Here is an 18,139-nt window from a genome sequence, read left to right as displayed (position 1 = left end):
GATCCACTTTTAATGGCATTGCGGGAGATAGCCGAGTATTGTGCTCGGGTGGTCTTTGATACTCCCAAAAGAATGACTGAGCGGCTGTGCTCATGAATGATCGACCACAACTCCATGCATATGAGGCTCTTCAGAGCCCTGGTTCCCAGGATCTTGGAACCCCCCAGCGTTCGGGAAATTATCCTTTATACCAATGATAGGGTATAATAACTGTGAAACTTGAGAATACCCCTTCGACTGGAGCAACTTTGATGCCACTTTTTCCATATATCTATATATATAGATGTGACTGTCACTTGACGACAGCTTCTGCTCCTTACAAACTGTGATCAGAAAATATTACAAAACTATTGGCAAGTGCTCACACCGATATACTATATATATTTTGAGACATGTCAAGTCTGACCATGTTCTGTTTCTGGTGTTTGCAGCACTTTTTATATATATTATTAAGATTCTATTGTGGAACTTTGTTTCGCTTTGTGATTCATGGATAACTATGTAGCAGTACAATGAAGCAAACAAACTCTACTGTAGGTTTACTAACTGGTGCTGTAGTACTCCATTATTTGCACAATCACTCCCAGCATTTCTGCTAGAGAAGTAGTTGTACCACAGCTGGAGAGCCACTGTCCACGCTTTATACCGGTATTAATGCTCACATAGGAGTCGACCATTTGCCACACTGTTGCTTGTCTCTGTATCCTCACAATACTAGATATAGATGTCTTTCATAAATCTGAGCGAGTTAGGTGACAATAATGGAGTAAATTAATTATTTTACATTTGAAAAACAGAAAGTGACAAAAAACTATTATAAATTAGAAAGATAACTATTTAAGATTTATAAAAGGGGCCTTCTTACTTTTTTTCCCCCTAGAAACAGCGCCACACTTGTTGCCCAAAGTTATTTCTCGTATTTCAGTTAAATTTCTGTCACTTAAAAATTGAGCTTTAATACCCAAGTACAAGAGTGGATCTTTTACTGGGGTGAAAAAAATATATATATTTTCTCCTAGGCATTAAAAATAAAATGATTTTTCTTGTAGTCAAAGCCAAATGTGCAAGTCGTACTCGTAGAAACCAAAAGCACATAAGAAGGTTTAGATCCATTGTACATGGCGAACCACTACCCACCACCAAAACAAAAATCTTGATTCTCACCATCTATGGATGAGGCAGTAAAAGCCGCCGACAGTAAACCCAGGAGTGGAAGCAGCAGCGGTGGGTCCAGGCTCCTCCATAAAACCATCCTACTGTTGTTGCTTTGGTTGTTTGGGGGGTTCTGTGTGTTGTGCACCCTGCACCCTCAGTCTGGCGGCTTCTGTGTCCTTCAGGTGTGCTTTATGAGTTCGCTGTAACCTGACTCATTACAGACACAAAGATCTTCTGTTGTGACTCACCCTCTGAATAACAGCCCAACCCTTCCCTATTTCACAGACAAACACTAGATCCTGCCCTACACATCATCCAACCTGCTCAGTGTGCGCCAGGGGTGACCAGCTCCGCAGGACGTAGGATCCTTGTATCCCAAATGTCCTACATGGAGACTGTCAAACTATAGCTTTAGGTCGTGTTCACACGTAGCATTTCTTCTGCTTTTTTTTTGCAGGTGTCCGCACCAAAATACACAGAGAACTAGTTTTCATGAAATCACGTCTCATTTGCTTGGACAGTTAAATGCAGATTTTCTAAAAAAAAAACAAACAAAAAAAAAAAACAGCACAATATACATCTCACGTGGGAACATGGCTTTATAGTAGTTATACAGTGGGGAAAATAAGCATTTGATACACTGCCAATATTGCAAGTTTTCCCACCTACAAAGAATGGAGAGGTCTGTAATTTTTATCGTAGGTGCACTTCACCTGTGAGAGACACAATCTAAAAATAAAAACCAGAAAATCACATTCCATGATTTTTACATAATTAATTTGCATTTTATTGCATGAAATAAGTATTTGATCACCTACCAACCAGCAAGAACTCTGTCTCTCAGGCTGCGTGCCCACGTAGCGTTTTACAAGCGTTTATGCTGCGGAATTTAAACGCTTGGGAAACGCTTGGTAATCCGCCCCCCATGGTCCCCAATGACAAGCCACAATGTCAATGCCCATGCTGCGTTTTTTTCCGCAGCGTTTATGCTGCGCTCAAAAATCCGCAGCATGTCCATTAATTTTGCAGACATGCAGCGTAATCGCCGCCATTGACTTGTATTAAGACGCATATAATCCGTGTCAGTACATTTGTACTCACGGATTATATGCGTTCCAATGTGCGGATGGTACCCAGGTCTGGAGGAGAGGAGACTCTCCTCCGGGCCTGGGTACCATAGAAAACTGTAAAAAAGAATTTAAAATAAAAAAAAGTTTATACTCACCTTCCGATGTCCTCCCGGTGTTTTGTCTGCTCCGTCCGGTGTCTTGCAATGTTCGCGTTGATGTGAAGGACCTGCCATGACGTCACTGAGTCATGTGACCCATTACATGGCTGAATGACGTCACCGCAGGTCCTTCACACTACCGCAAGCAGTGCAAGACACCGGACGGAGCAGACAAAAGACCGGGAAGACATCGGAAGGTGAGTATAATTTTCTTTTTTTTTTCTTTTCACCATTCTTATTCTTTTTTTTAACTAACTTGGTCACACTATTATAAATCCATGCCGGTTGCATGGATTTATATAGTGTGAACAAGTTGTCAAGCACTTTTCCAAGTGATGCTAATCGCTTGGAAAAGCGCTTGTTAACTCGCATGTGGAAATGCATGCAAAAACGCTTGACAAACGCTTCTACCTGGTGGGAAAACCGCATGTCAAATCCGCATGTGTTTTTCCTGCCAGGGAGAAGCGTAAAAAATATGCTTCATTTCCGCAATGTGGGCACTTAGCCTCACAGACCTGTTAGCTTTTCTTTAAGAAGCCCTCCTACTTGCACCTGTATGAACTCCTTACCTGTGTAAAAGACACCTGTCCACACACTCAATCAATCACATTCCAACCTGTCCACCATGGCTAAGACCAAAGAGCTATCTAAGGACACCAGGGACAAAATTGTACAAGGCTGAGATGGGCTACAGGACAATAAGCAAGCAGCTTGGTGAGAAGGCAACAACTGTTGGCACAATTATTAGAAAATGGAAGAAATACGTGCTTGCTCGGCCAAGTGGAGCGTGCACATGGATGTGGGGGTTGGGAGGGTTAATAATAATATGAAACACTTATTTTAACACAAAATATTTTTAGACTTCCTATTATGGTAAAACCAAAGAAATGAGCCAGAACATATATTGGTGTAAGTGCAAATTCACACTGTGACCATTTAATAGACAGAGCCAAATAAAAAACAAAACAAAATGAGCAGATACCCTGTAGTAAATAAATAAATAGTAATAGTACATGTACATAACCCAGGACCCAGACCCAACTGCTCAAACACCTGCCTGTGGAAAGCTAAAGAGAACAAAATGTCCCAAAATGGGGACACCACACCCCGGTATGTACAAAATCTCAGAGCAAAAACAAATGTCAACTAAGTCCCCTGTTATTTACATGCACTATTACTATTTATTTACTTAGTTGTTTTTTTATTTATATTTAAATATACAATACTTGCTCATATTGTCTTTCTTAGATTCTGTCCATATTATGATAGGTAATAGAGCCGGAGAAATGATCATTAGAGATGAGTGAACCCGAAGATAAAAGTTCGGGGTTTGTATCTGACAGTTATTGTCCGATGCTAAACGCTGAACATGGACGTCTTCCAGAAGTCTGTTACAAAGTTCGGAGATCCGGGGAAAGGAGAGAGAGAGAATTTTTCCATTGTTTTCAGTGGGGTTCGGGTTCTGGTACCTGAACAGAACGTTCAACTAAATTTCAGGTCAGGTACCAGAACTCGAGCTCCCACGGATCTGATCATTCCTACTGACCATAATTAACCAGGCCAGGATCTGAATACGTCTGCAGGCTGCGGTTTATGCCAACCTGCAATCTGCCATTGGACTCTGAAGCTGCAGGATATTCCCAACTATCCATGCGTTATGGAAATAGATGGTGGTCGGTCATACAATGATCAGGGCATCACCATTTCTGCAGGACTTAAATGTGATACTGAAAGGAGTCAGGTGCCGCTCACTATGTGAGATGGAGATATGTGGCTGCAGACAGGAAGCAGGGAGTGATTCAGACGCTTAGGTAATGATTGCTGCAGCGGTCAGAGGAGTGACACCCAGCTGAGAACATGCCTGCAGGGAAGGCAGACGAGGCTGCGGTCAGGCACTCCCTCTGCAAAGACTACATGCCCTGCGGATACACAAAGTAAACAGGGGTAAACAGCAAAATGGGCAGGAAACTTCCGAAAACATTCTACTGTCACCATCAGACACTATGAATAAGAGGTACAGAAGACGTGCAACAATGTATCACTGCACGAGAGGGGGAAGTACAGGTGCATCTCACTAAATTAGAATATCATCAAAAAGTTAATTTATTTCAGTTCTTCAATACAAAAAGTGAAACTCATATTATATAGAGTTAACATTCTGTTAATGTTGATGATTATGGCTTACAGCCAATGAAAACACAAAAGTCATTATCTCAGTAAATTAGAATACTTTATAACAGCTTGAAAAATGTTTTTAAAATCTGAAATGTTGGCCTACTGAAATGTATGTTCAGTAAATGCACTCAATACTTGGTCGGGGCTCCTTTTGCATCAATTACTGCATCAATGCGGCGTGGCATGGAGGCGATCAGCCTGTGGCACTGCTGAGGTGTTATGGAAGCCCAGGTTGGTTTGATAGCAGCCTTCAGCTCGTCTGCATTGTTGGGTCTGGTGTCTCTCATCTTCCTCTTGACCAGGGGTGGGCAATTAATTTTCCCGAGGGGCCACATGAGAGACTGTGACTGTTGGGGAGGGCCGAACCAATAGGCTGAAATTAATTCTGCTCAATATTAATATTAACATATTAATTCTAATTATTATTATTAATGATTACATAAATATGAATTGTGTAACTTAATATTGAGCAGAATTAAGTGTGCTGACATCCCCCTATATACAGCTTGAGCCCCCACACAGCCTCTCTATATACAGCATGAGCCCTACACAGCCCCCCATGTCCATTATGAGTCCCACACAGCCCCACAAGGCCAGCATGAGCCCCACACAGCCCCCCCATGTTCAGCATGAGCCCCACACAGCCCTCCCATGTCCAGCATGTGCACCACCCACCCCCCCATGTCCAGTATGAGAGCTCGAGAGCCTCCTCATGTCCAGCATGACAGCCCTTCCAAGTGTCCAGCATGACAGCCCCCCATGTTCAGCATGAGCCCCACACAGCCAACCCGTGTCCTGCATGATCTCCACACAGCCCCACTGTGTCCAGCATGAGCCCCACACAGCCCCCCCGTGGCCAGCATGAGCCCCACACATCCCTCCCGTGTCCAGCATGAGCCCCACACAGCCCCCTCATGTCCAGCATGAGCCTCACACAGCCCCCTCATGTCCAGTATGAGAGCCCAAGAGCCTCCCCAGTGTCCAGCATGACAGCCCTCCCCAGTGTCCAGCATGACAGCCCTCCCTAGTTTCCAGCATTAAAGCCTCCCAGTGCCCAGCATTAAAGCCCCCCAGTTTCCAGTATGAGAGCACCCCTGTGTCCAGCATGACAGCCCTCCTTATTGTCCAGCATGAGAGCCCCCCAGTGTCTCCAGCATGACAGCCCTCCCCAGTGTCCAGCCTGACAGCCCTCCCCAGTGTCCAGCATGACAGCCCCCCCTGTGTCCAGCATGACAGCCCCTCCTGTGTCCAGCATGAGAGCCCCTCTGTGTCCAGCATGAGAGAGCCCCTCTGTGTCCAGCATGAGAGCCCCCCCCTGTGTCCAGCATGAGAGCCCCCGTGTTCAGCCTGAGAGTACCCCCCCTGTGTCCAGCATTAAAGCCCCCCCTTCGTCCAGCATGAGAGTGCCCCCCCTGTGTCCATCATTAAAGCCCCCCCTATGTCCAGCATATACTTACCTCACTCCCTGTTCCCCTGGCGCTCCTGTCTGAGAAGCACTGACTCTCCGCAGTGCACAGGCTGACGCCATCGCGTCAGCTGTTTCTAATGCTGATTGATGGAAGAGCGAGGTAGCGGCCCCTCCTCCACCAATGCATTCACAGCGGATTGAGACCGCGGATTGAGACAGCGGTGACGGCGAGTGGGCGGGCAGTGACGGCGAGCGGTGACGGCATGTGTGTGAGCTGGGAAGGGCATAGTGCGGCCCGTGGGCCACTGTTATCAGCCCCTTGGCAGTCTTGGTCCATGGGCCGGACTGGAACAGCCAGAGGGCCGAATGTGGCCCGCGGGCCGCACTTTGCCCAAGTCTGCTCTTGACAATACCCCATAGATTCGCTATGGTGTTAAGGTCAGGTGAGTATGTTGGCCAATCAAGCACAGAGATACTGTTGTGTGTAAACCAGGTATTGGTACTTTTGGCAGTGTGGACAGGTGCCAAGTCCTGCTGGAGAATGAAATTTCCATCTCCAAAAAGCTTGTTGGCAGAGGGAAGCATGAAGTGCTCTAAAATTTCCTGGTAGACGGCTGCTCTGACTTTGGTCTTGATAAAACACAGTGGACCTACACCAGCAGATGACATGGCTCCCAAACCATCACTGATTGTGGAAACTTCACACTAGACCTCAAGCAGCTTGGATTGTGGCCTCTCCACTCTTCCTCCAGACTCTGGGACCTTGATTTCCAAATGAAAATTTGAACTCTGGAACCTTGTGGAGTGTGTCAATGACTGCCTTCTGGACATCTGTCAAGTCAGTGGTTTTCCTCATGATTGTGGAGCCTACTGAAACAGACTAAGAGACCTTTTTAAATGCTTAAGAAGCCTTTGCAGGTGTTTTTTGTTAATTATTCCAATTTATTGAGATAATGACTTTTGTGTTTTCATTGGCTGTAAGCCATAATCATCAACATTAACAGAAATAAACACTTGAAATAGATCACTCTGTTTGTAATGACTCTATATATGAGTTACACTTTTTGTATTGAAGAACTGAAATAAATTAACTTTTTGATGATATTCTAATTTTGTGAGAAGCACCTGTAATTACAATGCAATTTATCGGATTATGAAAGCATAGGGCCAATGTACCCGGCTATATCATAAGGCCCCATTCACATGTACTTGTCTTCGGTACATATGGCATCTATTTTTTTCACGGATACGACACATCCCCATTATAATTTATGGTGCTATTAACATGTCCGTCTTTTTTCACAGACCATGTGTCCTTGCAAACCACACTGATACATGTCCGTTTTTTCCCGAAACACGAATGACAAGGGCCAATACAAGTCTATGGGTCCGTGTAAAACACGTACAGCAGACGGATGGCATCAGTGAACAATCCGTGTCACGTATATGTTTAATATTGCAGAGTATAGGAGAAGGTTTGGAATTGATTTTTCTTAAGCCATACTGGAAAAAAATGGATCACACACTGATCCAGAACACTGACGACACCAGTACCATTTTTTACCGGTACTGGTATTACATGGACGTGTGAAGGAGGCCTATAAGGCTATGTGCCCACGATGCAGAAATGCTCCGGATTTTTCTTGAGCATTTCTGCATCTCCCTGGCAGAAAAAACACATGCGGATTGTACATGCGGATTATACATGCGGATTGTACATGTGTTTTTCCTGCCAGGGATATGCGGATGTGAAGCGTTCTTCACATGCATTTCCAAATGCGGGTTGTCAAGCGCTTCTCCAAGCGATTTTAGCATTACTTGGAAAGTGCTTGACAACTTGGTCACACTATATAAATCCATGCAATCGGCATGGATTTATATACTGTGACCGAAAGAATGGTAAAAAATAAATCTATACCTTCTGATGGCCCCCGGAGTCTTTATTCGATCCGTCCTGGCTGCCGGCAGCTCGCGGTACACTGAAGGACCTGCCGTCACATGACTATGATGTCAGCGCAGGTCCTTCAGTCCACCGCGATCTGCCGGCAAGGGAGGACGAGCGCAGCGGGGGCCATCAGAAGGTAAGTATAATATTTATTTTTTATTTTATTCTTTTTTTTACAGGTTCTATGGTACCCGGGTCAGGAGGAGAGTCTCCTGTCATCCAGACCCGGGTACCATCCGCACATTGAAACGCATGGATTCAACATGTACATATGCAGTGATGCGTAATCCATGCGTTCCAATGCAAGTCAATGGAGGCGAAAACACAGCACTTCCGCAAAGTAATTGGTAATGCTGCGTTTTTTTCCGCAATGATAATCCGCAGTGGAAATTTCTGCAGCATGTGCACAGCACATGCGGATTATCATTGGGGAACATGGCAGACCTTCTACCAAGCGTTTAAGCGTTTCTGCAGCTGTAGAAACCCTTAAAAAACGCATCGTGGGCACACAGCCTTAATCTGTTTTGTATAAATCCATGAAGGTCCCCAGAGATCACTACAGACCATATTGTGCCTTTGATTTTATGCACTTCATGCTGAATTACATATTGTCCCCTGTATTGCTCCAGAGGAAGAATACCGCATGCGTTTAAAGGGGACCTATAGCTACAGGGAAAACACCAAGACAAGGGTAGTGACTGCTCGCGCCTCGTCAGCCATGCTGGAGTACAAGCCTCCGAATTGATTAAGAGACGCATGCCATATGATGCATTTTCTGAGTGGCGCGCGTCTCAACGCAATGGACCAGAAATGTTACTCCAGTCCAGTAATACATGAAGTTGACACGCTCGGGCCGACCTGTCTGTGAATCGCGGTCCTATCTGTAAGATCGTCTGACTGCGTCCTAAACCTCACTCGTCTATTTAAAATTATCAGTGGCAGCGGCTCCATTATTGAAATCATTAGAGAGGTAGTCGTCCTTTGCTGGTTTGATCAATTTTTTAATTCTCATCGAACTTCAATGGAAACACACCCATGGCCGCCTCTTTACTGATTCCACATGATAACACCTGAATGTGAGCGTTCTACCAATATGGGGGAAGGGCAGACGTTGGACGCTCACCTGTTACACATGTAGAACATATTCTGTAGATAGCTTTGCAAAAGTCTCATTCGGTGCCCATTCAAAGCTGATCAGTCCCCATCTTTCACAATGTAAACTGCGCACATTATAACATAGATCTTAGACCTGATGAGGCTGGTGTATTTACTTTGCAAAATCTATGTCAGAATTTTTTTTATTTTTTTTTTAAGCTGTCAAGTTTAATATTGAAATGAGCATCTTAGGAGTTCACCTCGAACGTATTTCACAAAAACTCAAGCCATGTTTCCATGTAGCAGAAATGCTTCCTTTTTATTTTCCGCTGCATTTTTTTTTGTGCAAGAAATTTGCTGCTTTTAACAGTTCAGGCAAAGTGGAAGGTGATTAAATGAAAGCCCATGCCCATTGCGTTTAAAGACGCCATTGTACTCTGCGTTTTTTCCACTATATGCTTCTATTTGGAGGCTGAAAAAAACTCATGTAAAAAATGCAGTTGCATTTTTAAGTGCCGAATCCCAGTATTTCTGCATTAAAATCTGCACAAAAACTGGATAAAAAAAACAGCAAAAAATGCAGAATTCTATTGAGTATTTTGCCCCCCCCCAAAAAAAGTAGAAGTGTTTTTTTTGCACATGACCTAAAGTGACTCAAAAGAACAGTCCACAATTATAGTCTGAACCCGATATGTTATTTCGCCCCGTAGAAGAGCACGTTCATCATCTCACATCACTGTGGCCAAGATGAGCTTACAGCCTAACACCTATCAAAGGAAGAGACGCATCAATAAAAAAAAGCCCAAAAAATAAGCAAATATTCTGATCTGAGAGACGATGATCTAACATCAGTCACACAATGTACAGTTAATCGGGAAACACCCTGTTCCTGTGCCAGGCGAGATGTGTCTTAACCTGCTTGCCACTACTACGTAGAGAACGCTGGATCTGCCTCCAGTTCTTCCCCTCGGGCTGAATTTTAAAATAGTACCCACACCCATTAATCCTCGCCGAAATGTATTAAAATATACTGAGCTTGTAGCTTGTTCAGCTTTGCAGCCCCGAGCATAGGAGAGGTAGATTGCACAATCTGACATTTATAGTGTGGAGACCCCTGGACTCTCATCTTTTATAAAGAGGGGCTATCAGGAGAGGGTCTTTTTGGAGCCCGTGACCCTTTGTGGCATCATATGAAAAGCAAATGGAGTTTACTTTAGTCTCTCCAAGCATTTTCAGGGGAAGACAGTAGTTCCTGGTATTGTGCGGCTCATGGGTGGCCAAGCCAGGGTCCGTAAGGTTTGTGCCGGAGGCGTACTTAGATAGTGACATCAGAGAGCAAGGTAGTAGTTTGCTTCTCCTTTACAGAAATCCATATAGCTGTCAACTTTTCATGCACTTATCTTGGGTTAAGATAGAGGATACTCAACACACAAACATAGCTTTAAGATTGTATATTCCGAAACTCATCTTTTAATTGAAATCTTTCAGCACATTTTAAAGGTTTGGCTACATGCCATTTTTTCCAGGGCTAGTCCGTATGGGAACATAAGTGGTGAAGTAAGCGAAATGTAAAAATCAAAGCCGATCTGTCACCAGATTTCACAATACAAATTAATCTATTAGACCTGAACTGCCCGGTGTACTTACTTTGAAAATACACATCAGAATGGCTGTATATTCCGTTTTGAAAGTTTAGACTTAGTTTCCGTCCAACCTAGTCTGGTTGACAGCTCCTTAGGGACCCTCCTCCCTGCCAAGATCTCACACTGCTCAGTACAAGCTGCAGCTGTCAAGTCAGCCTGGTTGGGTGGGAGGAGATCGAATACATTTGGACTCTCGTGAGGACTCGTCTCTTTAGGTGATCTCACAAAATGATAATTTTTAAATCAGGATCATATACCTATTCTGACATTAACTATCATAGTAAGTACAACTGCCTCATTATTTCTAAGAGATATATTTAATTTAAATTGATCTCTTAGAAATTAAAATCTGGTGACCGTTCCCGCTTTCAATGAAACATTCAAATGAAAAAAATGACATTTTTGATTGGAGTCACTGATACCCTACACCGTCTCCCCAACAAAGAAAACCAGAATACCGCTGACGTTCAGTGACCTAGGGCTCATTTATGTTCTGCAGATGAGTTATACATCACCCATAGAAATGAATGGGCTGAAACAGGGCCCATACTAAACCCTAGCGAGAAAGATCATGTTCTTTAACATTTTTTCCATTATTATGGTGCATGTGTCTTCTCCGAGTATATTGTGCGGGATGGTAGGTAACACTATATGACCACACATGGAGCACCTATGGGTCAGAAATTAAAAAACTCTAGGAGCCCTGTGTATCACCATACATGACTCATGTTTACACCATGTTTGTGATGGAAAAGCCCACTTTCATCCTAAAGAACAGTCCAAAGGTTGTCGAAATCCTGTACTTTAGGCCTCGGTCTGACCAGTATACCTCCCCACAAGATAAAAAAAAAAAAAAAAGTATGGAGTGGAACTCTGAGCGATGGATGCAACTATATGGCATCTGTTGAGCTGTTTCGGTATTAGTTTTTTGGATAAGTTCTTGTGTAGCACGGTGACTCAGTGGTTAGCACTGCAACCTTGCAGTGCTGGGGAGCAAACCCTACCCACTTCTGACCTAGTGACAGGTCTTCTTTAAAGGGAATATGTCAGCAGTTTTTTTGTATAATGTGAGGGTCAGACAGCCCGCTTCCAGGGATGAGTAACTTATTAGGCTGTGTGCTATAGATTCAATACAATCAATGTTTTATCAGCAGGAGATTATCACTACAGGACTACATTTCACGTGCGAGCTAGTCAGGCTATGTGCCCACGATATAATATAGTTTCCAAACAGTGCCACTTCATGGTATACTCATACACATATTGTAATATAGTGAGTGGCAATTATAGACCATATAACGGCAAAATAGATATTCACAACCAAAACAACCACGATCAAATAGCCAATTAAAACTGATTTATTATTCCTTTTCATTAAAAATTGTTATCGTATACAGATAATTGGTACAAAAAATAATGCAAGACAACACATAGTGTGCAAAAAATTCCACCGCAATATGGGACACACAGGACCCCGGTTGTACTGCCCAATAGTATTAGATAATCATCAAAGCAGCATGGCGTATATACCTGAGCTAATATAAATCTGACTAATAAAGACAGCTCATGTACTAAGTGGTTATATTATTAAAAAAGAGGGCTCATATCCTAAAACATTGTAAGGTCCCTGAAAACTAAATAGTGTTAGTACACGTCACAGGGTCATGTTATACCTCTACCCAACCACCATGTGTGTATCTCTATGCATGTAGTAACAATATATATATATGTAATAACAGTATATGGACCTACAATACACTGGTACTATACATCATGGTTCTGTATATGATGACAATATCACTTGATATATCTATAGAGACATGTATCATAATAAGTACCTAGATACCAAACCGCTACTTTGTTGGGCTTCCAACGTGGGTCCTGCTCCCACCCCGATGCGCGTTTCGGCGCTGCCTTCCTTTATATATATATTGTTACTACATGCATAGAGATACACACATGGTGGTTGGATAGAGGTATAACATGACCCTGTGACGTGTACTAACACTATTTAGTTTTCAGGGACCTTACAATGTTTTAGGATATGAGCCCTCTTTTTTAATAATATAACCACTTAGTACATGAGCTGTCTTTATTAGTCAGATTATATTAGCTCAGGTATATACGCCATGCTGCTTTGATGATTATCTAATACTATTGGGCAGTACAACCGGGGTCCTGTGTGTCCCATATTGCGGTGGAATTTTTTGCACACTATGTGTTGTCTTGCATTATTTTTTGTACCAATTATCTGTATACGATAACAATTTTTAATGAAAAGGAATAATAAATCAGTTTTAATTGGCTATTTGATCGTGGTTGTTTTGGTTGTGAATATGTGCCCACGATGCAGAAATGAAGCAGAAAATTTCTGCAGAATTTCTGCATCTCCCTGGCAGAAAAAACGCATACAGATTGTGCATGCGTTTTTCCTGCAGAATACATGCGGATCCACATGCGGATTCACATGCGTTTCCAAGCGCTTTCCAGGCAATAGCATCACTTGGAAAGTGCTTGACAACTAGGTCACACTGTATAAATCCATGCAAACGGCATGGATTTATACAGTGTGAACCGTAAAAATTAAAACAAATAAAGCTATACTCACCCCCGAGGCCCCGGTGTGTGCTGCAGCGCTGCTTCCTAGCTGGTTCCCGGCTGCCGGCATATCGCGAGACAGAGCGGTGAAGGGCCTGCGGTCACATGACTGTGATGTCACCGCAGGTCCTCAAGCGATGCCGGCATTCAGAGAGAAGCCTTCGGAAAGGTGAGTATAAACTTTGTTATTTTATTCTTTTTTTACAGGTACAATGGTACCCAGGTCTGGATGAGAGTCTCCTCTCCTCCAGAACTGGGTACCATCCGCACATAGAGACGCATAGAAGCCGCTTGTACAAATGTACAGTCGCGGTTTCTATGCGTTTCAATGCAAGTCAATGGCGGGAGTTCCGCTGCGCTTCCGCAAAATTAAATGACATGCTGCGGATTTTTGTGCGCGGCATAAACGCTGCGGAAAAATCCGCAGCATGTGCATAGAACATGCGGAATCCCATTGGGGACCATGGGGTGCGGATTACCTAGCGTTTCCGCTGCGGAAATTCCGCAGCATAAACGCTTGAAAAACGCTACGTGGGCACCCAGCCTCAGGCTAATTTGTGCAACCCCACCCCCAACTACTGATTGGCAGCTTGCTGACACTGTACACAAGAAGCTGCCAATCAGGGATGTGGGCGGGGTTATACACAGCTCAGCAGTCATAGCACTGCTACATCTACAGCAGTCAAAACAGGGATTCTATCAAAACTACACCAAGCAGCCCAGTAAGTGACACATCGCTGGAATCAGGGACTCTGTCTCTACATTATGCTGCCATCAGATTTCATAACAAAAATCTGCTGACAAATTCCCTTTAAGCAGAGGTCATACATGTGATGTGAACAAATCCTTAGACTGGACAAGAAAGAGGAAAGAATGCACAACTTGCATATTATAAGGGGTTACAAATATTCAATTTATTATAAATAAGAAATACTGTTTTATACATAAAAACAATGCGTTGTGTTCTGTTGAACCCCTTTCTTCCCTGGACAAAAAAATAAAATAAAGTTGACCACAGATGACCCAGTCTCCCCTTCCGAACAGTCTGTTGGCCGTTCTGTATCTAAGGGAGAGAGCAAACCGGGCACAAAGCAAGGTGGCCACAGGAGCTGTCGTAACAGTGAAATGGTTGCTTCTCTTTTCGGGAAGGGTCCTTTGATGAAGGACGACACACAAGGAGGTAAAAACAGAGAAGAAGCACTGACACGAGTTAGGGTCTACAAGAAGTTTCAGTGAAGGAATAAAATTTAGCTTTGTGCCATAACCCTACACAAGTGTCTGTGCTTCTAAGGGGGGAGCAATACATAATGTTTCAGAGAGACTGTCGGGTGGAGGACACGGAGAACAGGAGGAGAGGGAGAAGGGATCGGGGGGCACACCTTAGCTACGAATGACCACCACCTTCCTCTCCTCCCAACACCATCTCCTTCCAGACAGAAATGTATTTACAGAAATAAAGATAAAAACTGGGACAAAATAGACATTCAACTTGAGTTATAATCTGGATACAAAATAAAAACACTCACAGGAATCAAGCAAAGTCAAAAATCATTTATAGCACCAGTGTCATTTAAAAAAAAAAGAAAAACAAAAAAAGAAAAGGGGTTACCCTCCAAGAGAGCCCCCCAATACATAGATGGGGGAGCAGGGATGGAGAGCGTCCTTCAGATGAGTGATTGCTGTATAGAAAGACCAGGTGTAACAGATGTACGGTTCTCAGAACTGTAAAGCTAATGTCGGACAGAAGCCGTTACTTTTGCACATGTTTGTGGTCATTCGGAACATATGTAGTTGGTTCCTCTCATTCGGGTACGATATACATGTGTGTAAAGATCACGGAATCCTAAAGTCAGCACCAAAATTTAAGAGTAGAGGGTCTTGGCATTGGTTTAGCGCTATGTTTTAAGGTTTTTCCTGCACAGAGGCGATCTAGACCACAGAACAGTGCAGGGCGACTGCAGCCGGGTACATTTAGGGGTCACGTGGACATTGGTAAAACTGGGGTCCAATCATGTACCCGCAATGCACGGATTGTCCGACAGTCTCAAGCTTGGTCAGGAGACCCGTGAACAGTCCGTGCTTGGACGTCTACATCAGCCCTTACTTGAATGGAGTGGCGCTACAGTTTCCCATATAAATGTGTAGTGAAACTTAGAAGGGGCGATACCCCCCATTCACAAGATTAGGGGTGGTTTCAGAGGTTGGACGCCCACCAATTATTAAAGGAATAACCCCATTACGTCGGGTCCTACTTTTATACACCAAGGCTGACATATGGCATGGGTACCAGCCTTCCATTGCCCGGGTATGCTCAACCAATGCAATACAACTAATGTTAACACTAGAAGGGACAGATCTTGTGTGTGACATTAGTCAAAGGGAGATTAGTTACAAATATATGTTAACTATTGTTAATTTCTCACAATCTCTTGGAAACTTGATTGATTTTCTCCTTTGAGAATTAAAAGAAAAAATACCCCAAAAGTTACAAGTGGAAATGGATAGCATGCCACAATAAGATAATGAGATGCTCGGAATTACTGATTGTTCTATTTTTTTTTGCACATTATTCATTCTGAATAAGATTCCTTTTTTTATATGAACTAGATATTTTAGTAGAATTCTATAAAATTACCCTTGAAGGGAAAACAGATCTATACTTATATATTTATTGACTAGATTAAAAAAGGGGTTCCCCGGATTGGAAAATGAGGGGTAAGCGCACCACTTCTGCGCACCTGATATTGCAGTTCAGTCCCATTCACATCACTGGGGCGGTGCTGCAACACTAAACACAAACCATTATACGGATGTTTTTGGAAAGCTGACCCCCTCTTCTAATCCCAGTTATCCCCTGGGAGTTGTGGGCATGCCGACTGGTGTACCCCTGTAGTGGCATTTTTTGCCAGAAGCATCTGTGACTAGTAAGATCCTTCCTTTGTTCTGAACAGCAAGTGGCCATATAATAATAATAATAAAATAATAATATTCTACTATACTACAGAGTGCAGAAATCTCAAATATATAGCTATGGACTGGATATAAACACCTCCTCTGATACTGCCAACATATAAACTATAGTAAAAGGTATATACAAAGTATGGCATCTAAATAACAATATTCCAGTGGATTTTTTATTTTCAATGGGAGGAAAAAAAAAAAAAAAGTTTTAGGCTGTTTGCTACTGGAAATAATGACTTCATTCTAATTCTGGCTGTGTGTATAGTGTGCACAGGACGTATGTGGCCTCTGTGCCATTTGCTGGTTGTGTGAACAGTTCGGAGATGCCAGGACAATCAACACCGTTACGGCATCAGAATACCTTGCCCCGGCTTCGGTGCGCCCCACATTCGCCGCGACGCTCTAGTCGGTTACATATGACATAGAACAGCTTAATGATGAGGAGGGAAAGCGTTTATATTTTCCCAGGACCCTTCTATACAGCAAAGATTATATTTCTGCGCTGTCAGGGATAATACTGGCTGTGTGGCTACATTACAGGGCAGTAGGTTAGTCAAAGGCAAAATGAAAGGTAGGATGAGTGTAGACCAGGAACGGGTATATTTCCAAAAAGGACTTGCGGAGGGCAACAGGCCCAAGTTTTCTACAAGGCTGAAAGCATAGTTTTATTAACCACTTCTGTGCTGCAATGCGATTGTGGGCTGCAGCAATCAATGAAGCCGTTAACCCCTGCTAGAAATAGTCCCTTGGCTAAATACTGTGCAGGCCACTGTGGCGTTACTATGCCGCACGGATAGGCCTGAGCATCTGCGTTTCTCTCACCATTACAGCAAACCTCTATATCTCTCTGTAGTGGCAAGAAAAAAAACAACTGAAATGGATGCGTCTTGCACACAGAGTATGGTGGTACAGTTCACGTGAAATAATACAGTTTCAAACACTGAGCCCCCCCCTTAAAAAAAAAAAGTTCAATATGTGGAGGGCATGGAGTGATCATTGTGTAGGGCAGATAGTCTGGGGTAGGTGAGTAATAAGGCACTTCACAGCCAAACATGGAGGTTGGTGAGGAAGGAAGTGTGGCTGAAGTCCTTCCTTGCTGTGTGTTTTTTTTGGCCAAGCACTTAGGGCTTCTCGATAATGGGGGTGTTGTAGCAGCCGGGAGGCAGAGTGTTTTTAATGTCTTCTAGATTATCAATGTCTTTAAGGATCTGGTCAATGTCACGTTGATATGAGAGGAGGGCTTCATCCTGCCGTTGGGCTGAATCTTCCAGCTCTGCCACCTTCTTGTCCAGATCGCTGTTGCTCAGCTGGGTCTTTGCGTCGTCTAGTGTCCTTTCAAGCTCGTTGAGTTTTCCTACATCTACAGAATCCAGTTTACCTGGTGCAGAAAGCAAAGACAACAATTATTTTGCAGTTCCATCATTTACTATCTATAGAGACTTAGAAACAGGTTTTACACACCCAATTACATGCATGATATAAATCTACCAGAAAATTGTTTAGTATGTTAAGCCCCCCAGGGATCCATGACAGCGACTTGTAGAGGAAAATATTCAGAACATTGTACAAGAAGTAATGGCGAAACCAATGTACTTGGATGTAAATAACATCAGATTTCCATAATAAAGATTGTGTTCATGGTTCATAAACATGGGATATAATCTCACCAGACACTTCACAGCCTATGGACATGTAAGTGATCTAAGGAGTTTGCAAGATATTGCTACATCTATAATTATATGGCTTTAGATTTAAGCACATTAGATAAAAGTCGTCGGGATCCGCCAACCATCTAATGTGTAAAGGAGCCTCCCGACTCTGCACAGACAGATGGTGTCGGGGGAGAGAAGGATCCGGCATGTTGAATTTCAGCAGCCAATATTTCTGTTTTCCGGAAGATAAGCGGGGTCTGTCGGCGGCTCTCTCAGAGA

General features: G+C 43.3%; 2 protein-coding genes across 2 annotated transcripts in view; both read right to left on the bottom strand.

Annotated features, from left to right (window-relative positions):
• LAMC2 (laminin subunit gamma 2) overlaps positions 1-1,410 on the bottom strand; it is a 41,090-nt gene extending 39,680 nt beyond the window's left edge. Inside the window, exon 1 of the mRNA XM_073643318.1 lies at positions 1,165-1,410. Within this exon, the coding sequence (XP_073499419.1) occupies positions 1,165-1,252 (88 nt within the window). The 5' untranslated portion in view covers positions 1,253-1,410. The remainder of the gene's footprint in view (positions 1-1,164) is intronic.
• A 12,726-nt stretch (positions 1,411-14,136) lies between these two features.
• LAMC1 (laminin subunit gamma 1) overlaps positions 14,137-18,139 on the bottom strand; it is a 111,786-nt gene continuing 107,783 nt past the window's right edge. Inside the window, exon 28 of the mRNA XM_073643317.1 lies at positions 14,137-17,586. Within this exon, the coding sequence (XP_073499418.1) occupies positions 17,330-17,586 (257 nt within the window). The 3' untranslated portion in view covers positions 14,137-17,329. The remainder of the gene's footprint in view (positions 17,587-18,139) is intronic.

This window comes from Phyllobates terribilis, unplaced genomic scaffold, assembly GCF_046119375.1.
Source record: "Phyllobates terribilis strain yellow unplaced genomic scaffold, ASM4611937v1 Scaffold_8__6_contigs__length_399053987, whole genome shotgun sequence".
NCBI lineage: Eukaryota > Metazoa > Chordata > Amphibia > Anura > Dendrobatidae > Phyllobates > Phyllobates terribilis.
This window is presented reverse-complemented; position numbering and strand designations above follow the sequence as displayed.